The sequence below is a fragment of the Mastigoproctus giganteus genome, chromosome 7 (assembly GCF_048544385.1).
Source record: "Mastigoproctus giganteus isolate SK-2022 chromosome 7, ASM4854438v1, whole genome shotgun sequence".
Lineage (NCBI taxonomy): Eukaryota > Metazoa > Arthropoda > Arachnida > Uropygi > Thelyphonidae > Mastigoproctus > Mastigoproctus giganteus.
In genome coordinates, this window is record NC_143581.1 from 214,972,022 (window position 1) to 214,985,951 (window position 13,930).

Sequence of the window (13,930 nt, forward strand, 5' to 3'; positions counted from 1 at the left end):
AGCAACTTTTCAAAACACAGACCTAGATCAGTGGTTCCCAAACTACTGACCCTTTCAAAGATCAAATGTTTATGGACCCCTATTTATAATATTCATGTGTGTGTGTGTGTATATATATATATTAATGGTCAACTGCCATTTCGTGGACCCCATGGAACTAGTCTGTAGACCTCAGTTCGGGAAACACTGCCGTAGATTATGCCAGATATTAAAAATTCATGTGTATCTTGGTTTATATTCTCAGCATTAGCTATGACTGTTGCCATGCCTATGAAATCTTTAGAACTGCTGATTTCATAAATCATTAAGTGAATGAATGTTTGTGTAGTTTTTACTCATTACACTGCATTACATAACTGCCAACGGTCTGAGTTTGAGTTTCCATTATAAATCTAGACAGCATTTTTAGTTGATTTAACCCTTCTCTGTCTCACCATTGCAATATAGTAGGTAACAGTTTCTTTGTTTTGCAGAACTGTTCTCTATCTTTTTTTCTGTTCACAAAAAAATAAAACTACAGCAGATTCGTGATTAACGGTCAGGAAGTTAATTTCCCTGGGTAATCTGCAAAACGAGAAAAAATTGAGATTTTGAACAATATATATTTAACATAAAAAATTATACATACATATATTCATATGGTTTATTGTAAAAGAAAAGTAAAGAAGTTCGTTCCTTTGCATCATTGATCTTTCTACAAATGGCAGAATGTAAATTGCACAACATTACATTGTCAGCAAGAATGTCTTCTTGATCTGCATAGACAAGCAGAGCCTCCACAAGACAAAGCCATGCAAGATTTTATTTGTTGATATGATCGAAGATTTCAGTAAAGGGGAAATGCATTTCACCATAATAACATAAAAACTGCACAATTCCAACTATCAGTATTCTCCCAAATGCAATAACATCGAGTTTACTACCTTTTTATAATTGCTTGTACTAACAGAAAAGCCCAATAAACCAGAAAGTGCATATTGTTTTGTGGTAGTGACCTCCAGAAATGTGCTTTAGAAAAATATCACAAAGGCATTCAAAATTGATTCTTATAAGAGAACATAGCAATGAAAGTGTACTGCATTTTAATGATTTGAATTGGTAACTAAAACAATTTTCAATGTAAAAATGACCTTTTAGAGAGATAACTAGTTTAGTTAAGTATTCTCACATATGATAGTGTCTCAGGAACGGATTAATATTGTAAAGCAGGGGGGGGGTTACACTAAACTGTAGCTACGAGCATGGTTTGAAAAGTGGTATTTATTTTTTATAAATTGATTCGTTGTCATTTTGGAATCATATGGGACAGTATTGGATTGAATTTGACATTTCAATATTGTGAACATTGATCAAAGGCTCATCACAAAAATTTTTTCAGAAAAGATAAAGAAGTTTTTAGTAACAATACTAATGAATCATATGATTTAAGACAGAATGAAGGTTTTCAAATTTTAGATGAAGAATCAGTTATTGAGTGGATAAAAGTTTAATATGGTTATACAGGCAGTTCCTGCTTTACAAGTTTTTTTTTTTTTTTTTCACTTTCAAGTATCAAGTACCAACAAAATTGAAAAAAATTAATGTTAAACATTCATACATACCACATTTCAAATGAACGTTTGTAGCTTTACAATACAGTATACCCCACTTTACAATATTAATCCGTTCCAGAGATGCCATTGCATCATGAAAATATAATGTGAAACCTTGGACACATTGTTTTTTGGTAATTCGTTCCAATGCAGATATTGATTACAGTAATCGATTCCAAGCTATATCCCATTGGTGAGCTTTTTTAATTAATATATATAATTAAATCGATAACAGCTTGTGCTCAGTATCAGCATTGGAAGACTACAAGGTACAATACCGAACATATTCTGACCAAGCTGAAAGCATGTTGATTCCTTCAGAAAACTGTCTGGAACTTGGTGTTATATAATAAGCCTGTTACGGCAAGTAGAATTGGAGTGACGGTAAGAGGATTTCAGCACTTAGAGATAATAGGCTTTTGTTTAACGAAGAGGCTAGAAGTGAGAAAAGTAGTATGAGCACTTTTCGTAGTTACAAAATTGAAAAGTACAAGTAATCACTAGTGAGTGGAACTAACTCATGCTTCAAATCCATTTCTTAATCCAAAAGTTTTGCAAGAGGGCAAATTGATAAACTCAAGAACTTCTTAATTGTGCACTTCTGGAAAAAGCAGTTCTTGAACAGGCAAATGAGCTAATTCTAGGCATGTTATCCTCACTTTTGAAAAAAGTCTTTGAATAAAGCAGTTGTTTCTTTTAAATGCTATGCCAGTGTTCGATAAGCTTAACATCATTTCATTCAAGTGTACCTCATGTCCATGTACTGAGGCCATTAATCCCAGATGTGTTGAATATTATGTGAAAATTCATAGTAGGCTTTCATATTTTCCATTTTGGAGGATGATTCTGACTTGGTTCTAATATCAGAGTCATGAAGAATCTAAAACAAAAGATTTCTGTTCTTTTGCTCATTGAGGAAGTAATCTTCTCTACATGGTGCCAAAGTTCCTATTGAAAAACAATGTGGCATGCACATTGTTTTTCGTGCATATCTGAGGCAGCACAAATTATATCAATTGGCAGTGAATAATTTTCAAGATGTGAAATTTTGTGGACAAGTTTCCAGCACTTCTTCTGTTAAAGAAACAGATGTTTTCAGTTTCATTTGGGAACCTGTCGGATGCTATTATGAAAGGAGAAAGAATTGATACATTGTGGTCCATGGTTAAGGAACTAATGAGTGCACAAGGAAGTTTGAAATGTAACAAATTATTCCAAGTTCTGCTTGGAATGTTAACAATTTTTCAAAGCAGTGTTGAGGATATCTATCCATGTTAGAAATGCAGTTGTTGAGTCAATGGGTTCATTTTTATGAATAAAGTTTTGGTTCAACATTTATACTAGGTAAGCTAATTTTTAAAACCATATTGTACTGGTTAATAATACTGTTGTATTTCATTGTAATAAGAAATTAGAATTTTGCCAACAAAATTTTGAAGAAGTGTGAAAGAAATGTCCCCTTCATTTTGCATCTTTTTAGGTTGAAGCCATTGAACTTCCATTTGACAAAGTAAAGAACCAGAGGAGACAGTTTTGTTTTGTTACTTTTGAAGCCGAAGATGCGGTGACTGAAGTTTGTAAACAACCAAGGCAGAAAATTGGAAATAAAGACTGTGACATCAAGAAAGCAACTACCAAACCAGATCCCCGTGCAATGCGTGGTGGTATGGCTGGTGGATGGGGTGCCCCACGAGGTAGAGGACGTGGTGGAGGTGGAGGTGGCAGTTATGGTAAATAGTTTAAATAAAAATTGTTTTTCTATGTAATTCTACATATTTAATTGGATGGGATGTTCCTAATTCTGTGTAATTAATTGTTAAAGTTCTAGTTCCATATGCCATTAATTTTTCTTGGTGGATGTGAATGTGTGTACTTTGTAAACAAGCTTGCTATGATGTGTCCATCTGCATAAAAATACAGGCATACCTCGGTTAGCGTTACCTCTGATAACGAAGTCCGCAATTTCAAGCCCCATTTAACATAAAAAAAAATTCCAATTTAAGACCAACGCCCGACAATCATTCGATTGGTGACTGACGGCGACTAGTTACATATTCCCGAGCTGCGGGCGTGTCTGTTATAACAGTTTTGCGCGTCAATCGCATAATTTAGTTGTTGTTTACATGATTGACGTTGTTTCAGTGTGGCGCATTGCAATAATCGACGTAGGTTCTTTGTGGCATTACATAATGTAGATTTTGTAAATTTTAATAGAAATATTTTTGTTTTAGTTAGTTAATGTCAGAATCAAAGAAAAGAAAAGCAATTTCTTTGGAAACTAAACTAAATATCGTACGACGTGTTGAAAGCGGCGAAAGAAAATCCGATGTGGCACATTCTTTAGGATTAGCGCAATCAACTTTAACAACCATACTAAGTCAATCAGAAAACATAAAACAGTCTGCTCAGAATTGTACAGATGTTACAGCGGCAAAATTAACTCGCTTAAGGAATCCAATTTTAGAAAAAATGGAGAAAATGTTAAGTTTGTGGATAGATGATATATCACAACGTCATATGCCTTTAAGTCAAATGGTGATTCAAGAAAAAGCATTATTTTTGTTTAATCACCTGAAATCTAAACAAACTGAAGAAATTACGGAAACCTTTGGGGCTTCTCGTGGTTGGTTTGAGAAATTTAAAAAACGGGCCAGGATTCATAGTGTAAAATTAACAGGAGAAGCTGCAAATAAGTTTCCAGAAAAACTAAAGGAAATAATTGAACGTGAAAATTTTCCACCAAATTTGGTGTTCAATGTTGACGAAAGCGGTTTGTTCTGGAAACTGCTACCAACAAAAAGCTTCATTTCTATTGAAGAAAAATCAGCTGCTGGGTTCAAAGCAGCCAAAGACCGTTTAACGTTACTCTTTGGATCAAATGCTTCTGGCGATTATAAATTAAAATTGTTATTAGTTTACCATTCAGAAAATCCGAGGGCGTTAAAAGGTAACATAAAAATGAATTTACCTGTAATATGGAAAGCAAATAGAAAAGCGTGGGTTACCAAGGAGTTATTTACTGATTGGTTTGTTAACCACTTTTGTCCTGGAGTAAAACGGTATTGTCAAAAAAACAACTTTGAAGAAAAAACTCTTTTGTTGTTAGACAATGCTCCAGGACATCCTACTGATCTTAACACGCGCATTCCTGTCAAAGTTGTGTTTCTTCCAGCAAACACAACTTCCCTGATTCAACCATTGGATCAGGGAGTAATAACCATTTAAAGCTTATTATCTGCGTCGAATTTTAAGCAATTTAACTGAACCTAGAGGATAAAGAGGAAATGACAGTTAAAACTTTTTGGAAAAACTACACCATTAAAAACGCAATTGAAAACATTGATAGTTCTTGGAAAGAAGTCACTAAGAAATGCTTAAATGGAGTTTGGCGCAAAATATGGCCAGAAGTTGTACTAGAAGAAGAAAATAACATCCAAGAAATTATAAATGAAGTTATCCAGATGGCTCAATCAATAGGTTTCGAAAATGTCGATGAAGAGGATGTTAGAAATTTATTGAATGCAGAAGATGATGGTTTTTCAGTGGAAGATTTAGAAAACCTTGTTAGCAACGAAGACAAAGATAATGAAGGTGAAGTTAAAGAAGTTCCTGCCGAAAAAGTGTTAACAACCAAAGATTTAAAAAGGTGCTTAAATGACATTGAAAATGTTTTAAATTTTTTTAGTGAAAATGATCCTGATTTAGGAAGAGGTGTTATAGTTAAGCGATCAGTGTTTAATGCAATAACTCCATATAGGCAATTGTTAAATGAAAGAGAGAAAAAAGCGTAAACAATCAACTTTAACCTCATATTTTAAAATGTGATTTCACTTTGTATGTAAGTTGACTGTTTATTTAATTAAACTTTTCTTTGTTCGGAAAAAAGCTTTTCATTTTCTTTACGTAGCAACCTATCCCTATTCTGGCCATAGTATTTTTACCTCTGAAAACGAAGTTTCACTTAACGAAGTAATTTCGTGGAATGCATCCTATTCGTTAATCGAGGTATGCCTGTAATTCAACATTTTGTTCATAAATACAAGTGGCGTCCAGTAAAGTTATTTTGCATTGATTTCATTTAGGAAAATGATCTGTTTAGTGTTTAGTGACAGGTCATTCAAAAGACATTTTAATCAACATTGGCAATAAATGTTAGAAGTAGCCTTTTCAACTCTTCATGTTTCAGATTATTTCGGATATTGACTTCTTTTAAGTAGTCTGAAGGATAAAAATCCTAGTGTGGTGAGTTTTCAATTACGAACATCTGTTTTGTATCTGGGAAGATGTTGTTGCCTTTGTGAGCAAAACACTTGTAGTGTTGTGTGACTAGTGCTGTGTCATTTGGAATCAAGTTTTAGTTATAAATTGACACGTTTGGGTTGCATGAATTTAAATTAATGATTACTTATATAGGATGCTGTAATTAATGTGTCATTTTAGAAGTTTGAATGGTTTAGGATGGACAATATCCTAACCTACGGAAATAAAATGCACAGAAGAAACAGTTCCAAGAAGTGACACTACGGGTGAAATAGGCACTGGTCTCTGCTGCTATGCAAGTTTATTCAGAACATAATACAGTACACGGTGTATGCCACGAGAGACATTCAGTGGCATGTGGATAGTAATAGTTTATACTATTTTTAAAAAAAATTTTTTTCCCTTATATAAATAAATCCTGTGTAAATTATATTTTGTTTCAGCTTATTTTGCCAGGAAAGGTCTGCCATTGCTGCCAACTAATAAAATAAAATTGTTCAGTATGACGAATATGATCAACTGGAAGCACAGAATCTCCACTGGCATGCTTACATTGTTCTTCAAATTTGTCCAAGTTCAAATATTTCTCTGAAACTTCTTGATCAAGAAGTTATATGAATTGAGGTGGCCAACCAATTAGGATGTATTATACAGCCTTTATGTTATTGCAAGCATTCATACCCCATTTGTATGAAATGTTCTGCACAAGCAGTCTATTGCTTGACTGCTAGGAATACTGTTGGTAAGTAATGAGGTCACAGTAGCATGTATTCTTCAAGACCACAAACTGAAAACTGCTTCAAGCATTCAGTGACAGAAGCTGTAGTTAAACTGTCCACATGGTAATATTTTGGAAATACAGAGGAATTTTATGAAGGCAGCTAACCCCACTTATGATATGGACGTGTTAACACTCCCGTTGAGTTTGAAATGTGCTTAAAGCTAAAAGTCATGTTCTAAGATTGCACGTCACCGGTTCCCATTTTTAAATAGGAAGTGAGGGGGAGAAATTTTTTTTGGCATCAGCTGTAGTAGCTACTGCACCATTTGGATTACAAAACACTTCTCTTTAAGCTGGATAACCATGCACACTCAAAAACTACCATTTTTATAAATTTACTACTCAAGCAATATATATTAATATATTGGGCACTGTAAATTCATGGAAAGCTAAGATATTATTGGAGAATATTTAGCCGAACACTTGTAATTTCAGGAAGTGGCATCTTTCTGCCACAGTATTTAAAGATTGGTATTTCAGATTATGCAACTTAAGGAAACCATTTTTTATTAAATCAGCAGTACATTAGTTTAATATGTTTTTACTTTAGAATGGATCTGCAGATATTTGATCATTTATTAGAGATCCACTAAGAAAATGGTTTTGAGTGATTTGGTGGCAAATGCTGTAATTGCCCTATATAATACTGTAATATGCATTTAACTGAGCACTTAATTTTAGTATTCTATATTTTGTGTCATTTCTACATTTTATTTTGATAGTAAGCCTAAGGTGCATTTAGGGCTAGAGCCTCAAGCTGCGAACAAATTTAGACTATGTATATAAAGTGCTTAGCATCATAATACACAGCCATTTCTGAATAAACAGAAAATTTTTAAGGTGGCATCGTTTTAGGTTATATCTCATATTGTGAATGCCTTCACAACGAGTTGCCATGATATTGCACTACTTCGAATAAGTAATGCTTATTCGAAGTAACGCCTTAGTCTAAATACATCATACACCATCAGGCATCTCTCATATTGTGGAGTTATACTTCATAACTGTTTTTGCCATCATTGCATCACCTGGGTACCTACCCACTCACTGACGAAGGGCCAAATAGCCCTGAAACAGTGCTGTCTGGGTGGTGGTACCTATCTGAGAATAAGTAACACTAGTCTTCTCCTTAGGTGAAGCATTACTTATTCGAAGTAGTGCAATATCATGGCAACTCGTTGTGAAGGCATTCACAATTTGATAGTAAGCATATTTATATTACCATAGAATTAGTGGTCTGTGTTGTAGGTTAAAGCCAAATTCAGGCATGCGGGGAAATTCTATTTTTACAAAAAGCAAGTGATGAGCCATCTGGAAATGGTTTAAGTACATTAGTCTAATACACAGAGGTCAGCAAGAAAATATACATGTCAGGATGATGTTTTATCAGTGTGTGAATCTATATATGTATGTACCCCAGGATATAGGTCAGTCATGAGCTTACTTGAATGATTTGCCTCTGGATTTTTGTGACTGATCTTTCATTATAACAGAGTTCTAGTGCATTTTGCAGGAAATGTGTAAAGCTGGTATGATGAGCTTCAGTAAATAATAATTATTCTGTGGAATCAAAATCATCACCACCACAGAATAATATTGTTATTTCATTGTTACCACAGAATAATGCATTATTTTGTGGTAATGAAGACTTCAGCATTCCATTATTTGATTTCAGATTGTTGTCTGCCCTGCTCATGAGTTCTATCATTATGGCTCTTACACAGGCATTTTAGTAATACCTAATATTCATTCGTGTAATGTCTCTCATTAACAGTTGTTCATTTTTGGAAATTCCAGACACTTACACATTTACTTGCCACACTATTGCAGAAGAGTTAAAGTTCTCCTTTATAAAAGCCATCAGTAGTTTTATTGGTTAATGCAGCTATTACAACTATGCTTCATGTGGAGTTTACTTTCACCAGTTAGTATAGTAGTAGTAGGAATTGTGATACAGGTTAAATAAAGGATATTCCTATATAATAAACAGTGAAAAATAGTTTTAATGTTTATTAGGAAATGCAATTTAAATTAAAATGTTTTCACAATTTCAGATCAACAAATTTCTTAACTGCATCTAACATCAATATTTTTTTCAAGTTCATTGTCTGTTGAAAAATTAGCTGCTGAAGTCAGTCATCCTTGTGATGTGGTGGAACAACAATGTAGGTCTTTAAAAATTAGTAATGACATAGATATGCAATAATCTATGTATTGCACTTACCTTATTTATGAAGAATTGAGTGCAAATTTTTCCAATAACATGTGTAGAAACTACTATGATCTGTATATGAGGCTAATCTGTACTTTGAGTTTGAAAACATCAAGATTTATTTCAACTTATACCTGAATATTTATGGTAATTGTTTACAATGCAAATATTTTATACTGCGCGATGTATAAAATAGTTGCATTGTAGAAATACAGTATTTTGTCTATAGCTGTAATGTGGCCAACTGGAACATCAAAGGATCCAGCAATGGATCAGGTCCTGAAGTTGCCAGATTTGAGGCTCAGTAGGAAATGCTTTCAAATATTAACCTAGGATCTCATGCATATGGAGCAGTGATCAAGATGTAGTAGTGCACGTTCATTGATTAGACCTGAGTTCAAGCCCCTTACTGCTAACTACAGCCTGGACCAATGTGGTAGATTATGATCTGTTTTTACCCCTTGCATTGAAGTGAAAATTACACAACGAACCTTGGAAAGAGTGCACCTTTCAAGAACATTTCCATCTGTAACATACTGAAGGGGTTTATTGAGTTCCATGAGAACTTCAGTAAACATGGTTTTTTTTTTTTTTTTTTTTTCCCTCTTGTGCCTAGTTAAAATTTGACCAACCTATGCATAAACATTTCCAATATTATTCAGTTAAGTGCATTAGGAAAATATATTGAAATTACAGTAGTGTTAAAAGACCATTCTCTGTTACTTTTGGGAAACATTTCATGTCTGAGTTTGCTTTATTTTTTTTTATTTAGTGTTTTGACTGGTGCATGCACCTACTTTAAACTTTTAAAGTGCATTTTGAAATATTCTTCCAAATATTGTTGGGATATTAGAGATGTGGTGTCAGACAGATATAAACAGTGCCGAATTGGAATTTGGGGAGTAGTGTGTACAAAAAGTATAGACAAGACAGAAAGGGAGGACGGGTTGTTGACATTGGTGGACAGTGCAATGTTGAGTCAGTGTGGTGACATAAGCACTGGGAAAGGTTAAAATGTGAGAGTAGGTGTATGTTATAGGTCTGATGAGTATAATGAGTAATTGTGCAGAGAAATAGTGGGCCATAAATCAGAATGTCTTATAATGGGGGAATTTAACTTTCCAGATATTGACTGGAACTTGAGTTGGTCACTTGCACACCAGAAGACTTTGTGAATATTTATTGGGTGACGGTTTTCTACAGCAACATGTCCGAAATGGAACCAGAGGGAGTAATATGCTTGATCTCATTATCAGCAGTGATTATTCATGCATTAAGAATTTACAGATAAAGGAACCACTGGGTGACAGTGATCACAGTGTACTGATGTGGGATTTACGTAAAGATATAGCTAACATCAAGGGTAAAGGGAAGAGCTTTTGCTTTTGTAAAAGTGACTACCATGGTCTCAGTTTTTAAATTCTATACAGTGGGATCAACTGGTGATGTTCCCAACAGGGAATTCTAAATGGGAAGCATTTATGGATGTAATTCTGGAGGCTACTAGGCTTTTCATTCCAAATAAGAAATACTGTTCAAGGTTTAGGCCTAAGTGAATTAATGAGGCTTGTGGCAGACAAGAAAAATGCATGGGATGCATATAAATTATCAGGCAACACAGAAGCCTGTGGCAGATATAAGCTAGTCTGTAATCAATTCACAAAGGATGTTAGGCAAACAAAGGCAGATACAAGAAATATTTGGCAAAAGATGTAAAGAAAAGCAACAAAGACTTCTTTACTTGTGTAAACTCTAGAAGGAAAGGGATGCAGATTGGTCCACTTAACATAATGGTTTGACTATTGATGATCATGCTCAGGTAGCTGATAAACTCAATGAGTATTTTGCATCTACATTCACACATGAGGAGTTATTCAAGGAGGGGAATGCCAGTTGATCAAACTCTAACAGTAGGCTAAGTGATTTTGTAATAACTGACAGCAAAGTGGAGGAGATTGTTGGAGTTAAACATAAGGTAGGCACCTGGGGTGGATGGGATCTATCCAGTTATATTAAAGGAAGGAAGCAAACACAGCCATGATTATAAGAGCGTCCTTGGACTCAGGGGTGGTCCCCATGGACTGGAAGTGTGCAAATGTATTCACAAAGTAACTATAGACCTGTTAGTTTAACCTTGTGTTCCAGGGAAAATAATGATCACTGGTGAAAGAAGCATTGCAGGATCATCTAGACAAGACTGCAGTAATAGTTAAGACACAGCATGAGTTTGTTCAAGGGAGGTCTTGCCTGACCAATTTTATTGGATACTATGATGTGGTCACAAATGAACTGGATGCAAAAAATAATATTGATATACACTTGGATTTTGGGAAAGCTTTTGATACTGTTGCACATGAAATACTGCTGTACAAATTGGAGCAGTATGGCATTAAGGGCAAGTTGCTACAATGGATAAAGGGATGTTTGAGTGGGAGATGACAGATTGGTAATAAGTGGACACTGCTCTTTGTGGACTAATGTTATTAGTGGAGTGCCTCAGGTTCAGTGCTGGCCATATTGTTGTTTTCTGTATTCATCAGTGATATTGATGAGGGTATATCAGGCTTAATGTCCTAGTTTGCAGATGATATAAATGTTGGCAGGGTTGTTAAAGACAGTATGCTACTGCCACTGGATTTAGATAAGTTGGGCAAATGGGCTGAGAAGTGGCCACTGAGGTTTAACATTGACAAATGCAAAGTACTGCATATGGGTAGCAGTAACCCGAGAGAAACCTGGTTCTAGTACCCATTGCGTGGTAGGTACTACACTCAGGGAAGTGGAGAGTGAAAATGACCTAGGGGGTAATTGTGCAGTCAGATATGGAGTTTGCTGAGTAGTGCATACAGGCTGCCACAGCAGGCCATAAGGACATATACTTGGTATCATAATGATATATTTTCGAGCCCATCGCCACCAAATACGGAGGATGCGGAGAGGTCGGAATGATGACCGCATATCCCGGAGCAATATGGCCTTAGTTGCCAATGCTCCTAAAAACCAAAATAACAAACAAACAATGATATATGGGAATTTTGTTAGCAGGAGGTCATTATTCCATTGTATAAGGCAGTGGTCATGCCACACCTTGTGTACCGGTCGGGAGGACTCATTTTAGGAAGGATGTAGAGTTGCTAGAATGAGTACGAAGAAGAGCAACAAGATTAGTGATAGGAACAAAGGGATGCCCTTGCCAAGAAAAGCTTAAGTTCTGCAAATTGCAGCACCTGGAGACTAGGCACATGGTACGTGATCTGATTGAGATGTATTAAGGCATTGAGCAATCCCAATGCTTGGGATTCTTCCTCTTGCTCAGATTAAGAACTTGAGGGGGCATAGATTCAAATTGAGGAAAGCCAGATGTGTGGAAATTTGCTTTTAGTCAGTGGGTAGTTGATTGGTGAAACAGTGAGATTGGGGAGTGGATGGGTAAAAGGAGGGGGGGGGTTTGCTGATTCTGCATAAGCTTGCTTTCTTGCATCATATGCCTCAACTGATGCTAATGCTAATTTCATTTTAATAAGTTTAATTGTTAGATAATGAACAAAAAGTAAATTTATCAATGTTGTGGGAAGTTAATAGCTTAAAAAATTGAATGCTGAGTTGGACAGGCATTTGGAGTGAAATGGGAGGTTTTTTTTATTTTTTGCTAATTTCTTGTTAATGCATATATATTCTGTTCTATACACATTTTGTGATTTATGGTTTCCAGATTAATGTAATTATCATTGATACGTTGGGTAGTTTTTGCTGAAATATCAAGATTAATGGGTTAATTTCTTAATTTGAATTGATTGCCTATCATTAGGCTAAAAAATATCAAAAATGAAACCAATATTTCTAAAAATAATCCATAAAAGAAGCTTTCTTTTATTATTTTTAAGCAGTAATATCCTGTACATTGAGTGGTGTTTTTAAGCAAAAATCAGAAAAGAATGTCTGGGACGTTGCCATCACCTATTAATTGGAAACACAGGTAAAGGATGGCCGGACATACTAGAAAAATGTTTAGTGATTTGGTGCATGTAACTAAAAGTTGCAAAAAATATAAGGAAATCAAACTGTGTATGCCACAGTTGATAAGTGAGGATGCTTCTGTAGTTATGTGCCAAAACACTCCAAACTTGGCAATCCAGTTGTCAGTTCGAGCACCATTATGAGAGAACAATGTCTAGGCAATTCCAAGTAAAAGTACAATCTTAATTTCAGGCAAAAATTGCGTTTATGGTACAGAAGCACACTTGAAATTAAGAGTTTGAAATTTTTTTCATGTCTCGTTAAGTATAAACATAATAGCTGTACATTATCTGTCCTATGTTCCACAAAAAAGAGGGCTGTTTGCTTTAAGGGCATTACTAAAGCTATTCCTTAAGGGGAAAAGGTGCCCTGTATGAAGAAAATTTTCCTTTCCAATGCAAATGTGTATTTTAAGCCTAAAATAGAAACAGGGCATGCATCTAGTTATTCTATGCCATTTTATATAGCTATGAAGCTTTACTTTTATTAATTTTTACCCTTCTTGCAGGTAGCAGTTTAGAATTCTGAAATCTGTTGTTGCATAGTGATTACCAAATATGAAATGCTAGAAAAAATTGAAACAGTTGATTATTGTAGTGAAAATTTTCAAGATTTGGCCCTATTTGAGGGGTCAGGCAGTTTTTCCTGCTTAAGTAGGTAATATCCTTCAAAATTATCTTATGAGTTTGCTATCTGTAACTAACTGTTATTCAAATATTTCTAGGTGCTTATGGACAAAGTCAAGGTGGTTGGGGAGCTCAAGGCTATGGTTATGGGCAAGGTTATGGAAGCTATGGTCAGGGGTATGGTAGTTATGGAAGTTATGGTTATGATTATAGTGGGTACAGCAGTGGTTATGGTAGTGGATATGGAGGTTATGACTATAGTGGTTACTATGGCCAAGGAGGCTATGGTGCTGGAGGATATGGTTAGTATTTTTTCTTGTTATATTTACCTCATTTGTGTGAGTGGTTTTTTTTTTTTTTTTTCCTCTTGCCTCCTCTCCCTCCCTTCCCATCTCCACTTTGCATGTGAATGTGTGTGCACGCATTATCTAGATTATATTTG

General features: G+C 35.1%; 1 protein-coding gene across 3 annotated transcripts in view; it reads left to right on the forward strand.

Annotated features, from left to right (window-relative positions):
* The window catches only part of LOC150083666 (heterogeneous nuclear ribonucleoprotein D-like), a 44,750-nt gene that overhangs the window by 30,603 nt on the left and 217 nt on the right, over positions 1–13,930 (forward strand). For all 3 annotated transcript variants that reach the window (XM_090378111.1, XM_090378112.1, XM_090378113.1), the window contains exons 5-6: positions 3,073–3,322; positions 13,587–13,790. In XM_090378111.1, the coding sequence (XP_090234237.1) occupies positions 3,073–3,322; positions 13,587–13,790 (454 nt within the window). The remainder of the gene's footprint in view (positions 1–3,072; positions 3,323–13,586; positions 13,791–13,930) is intronic.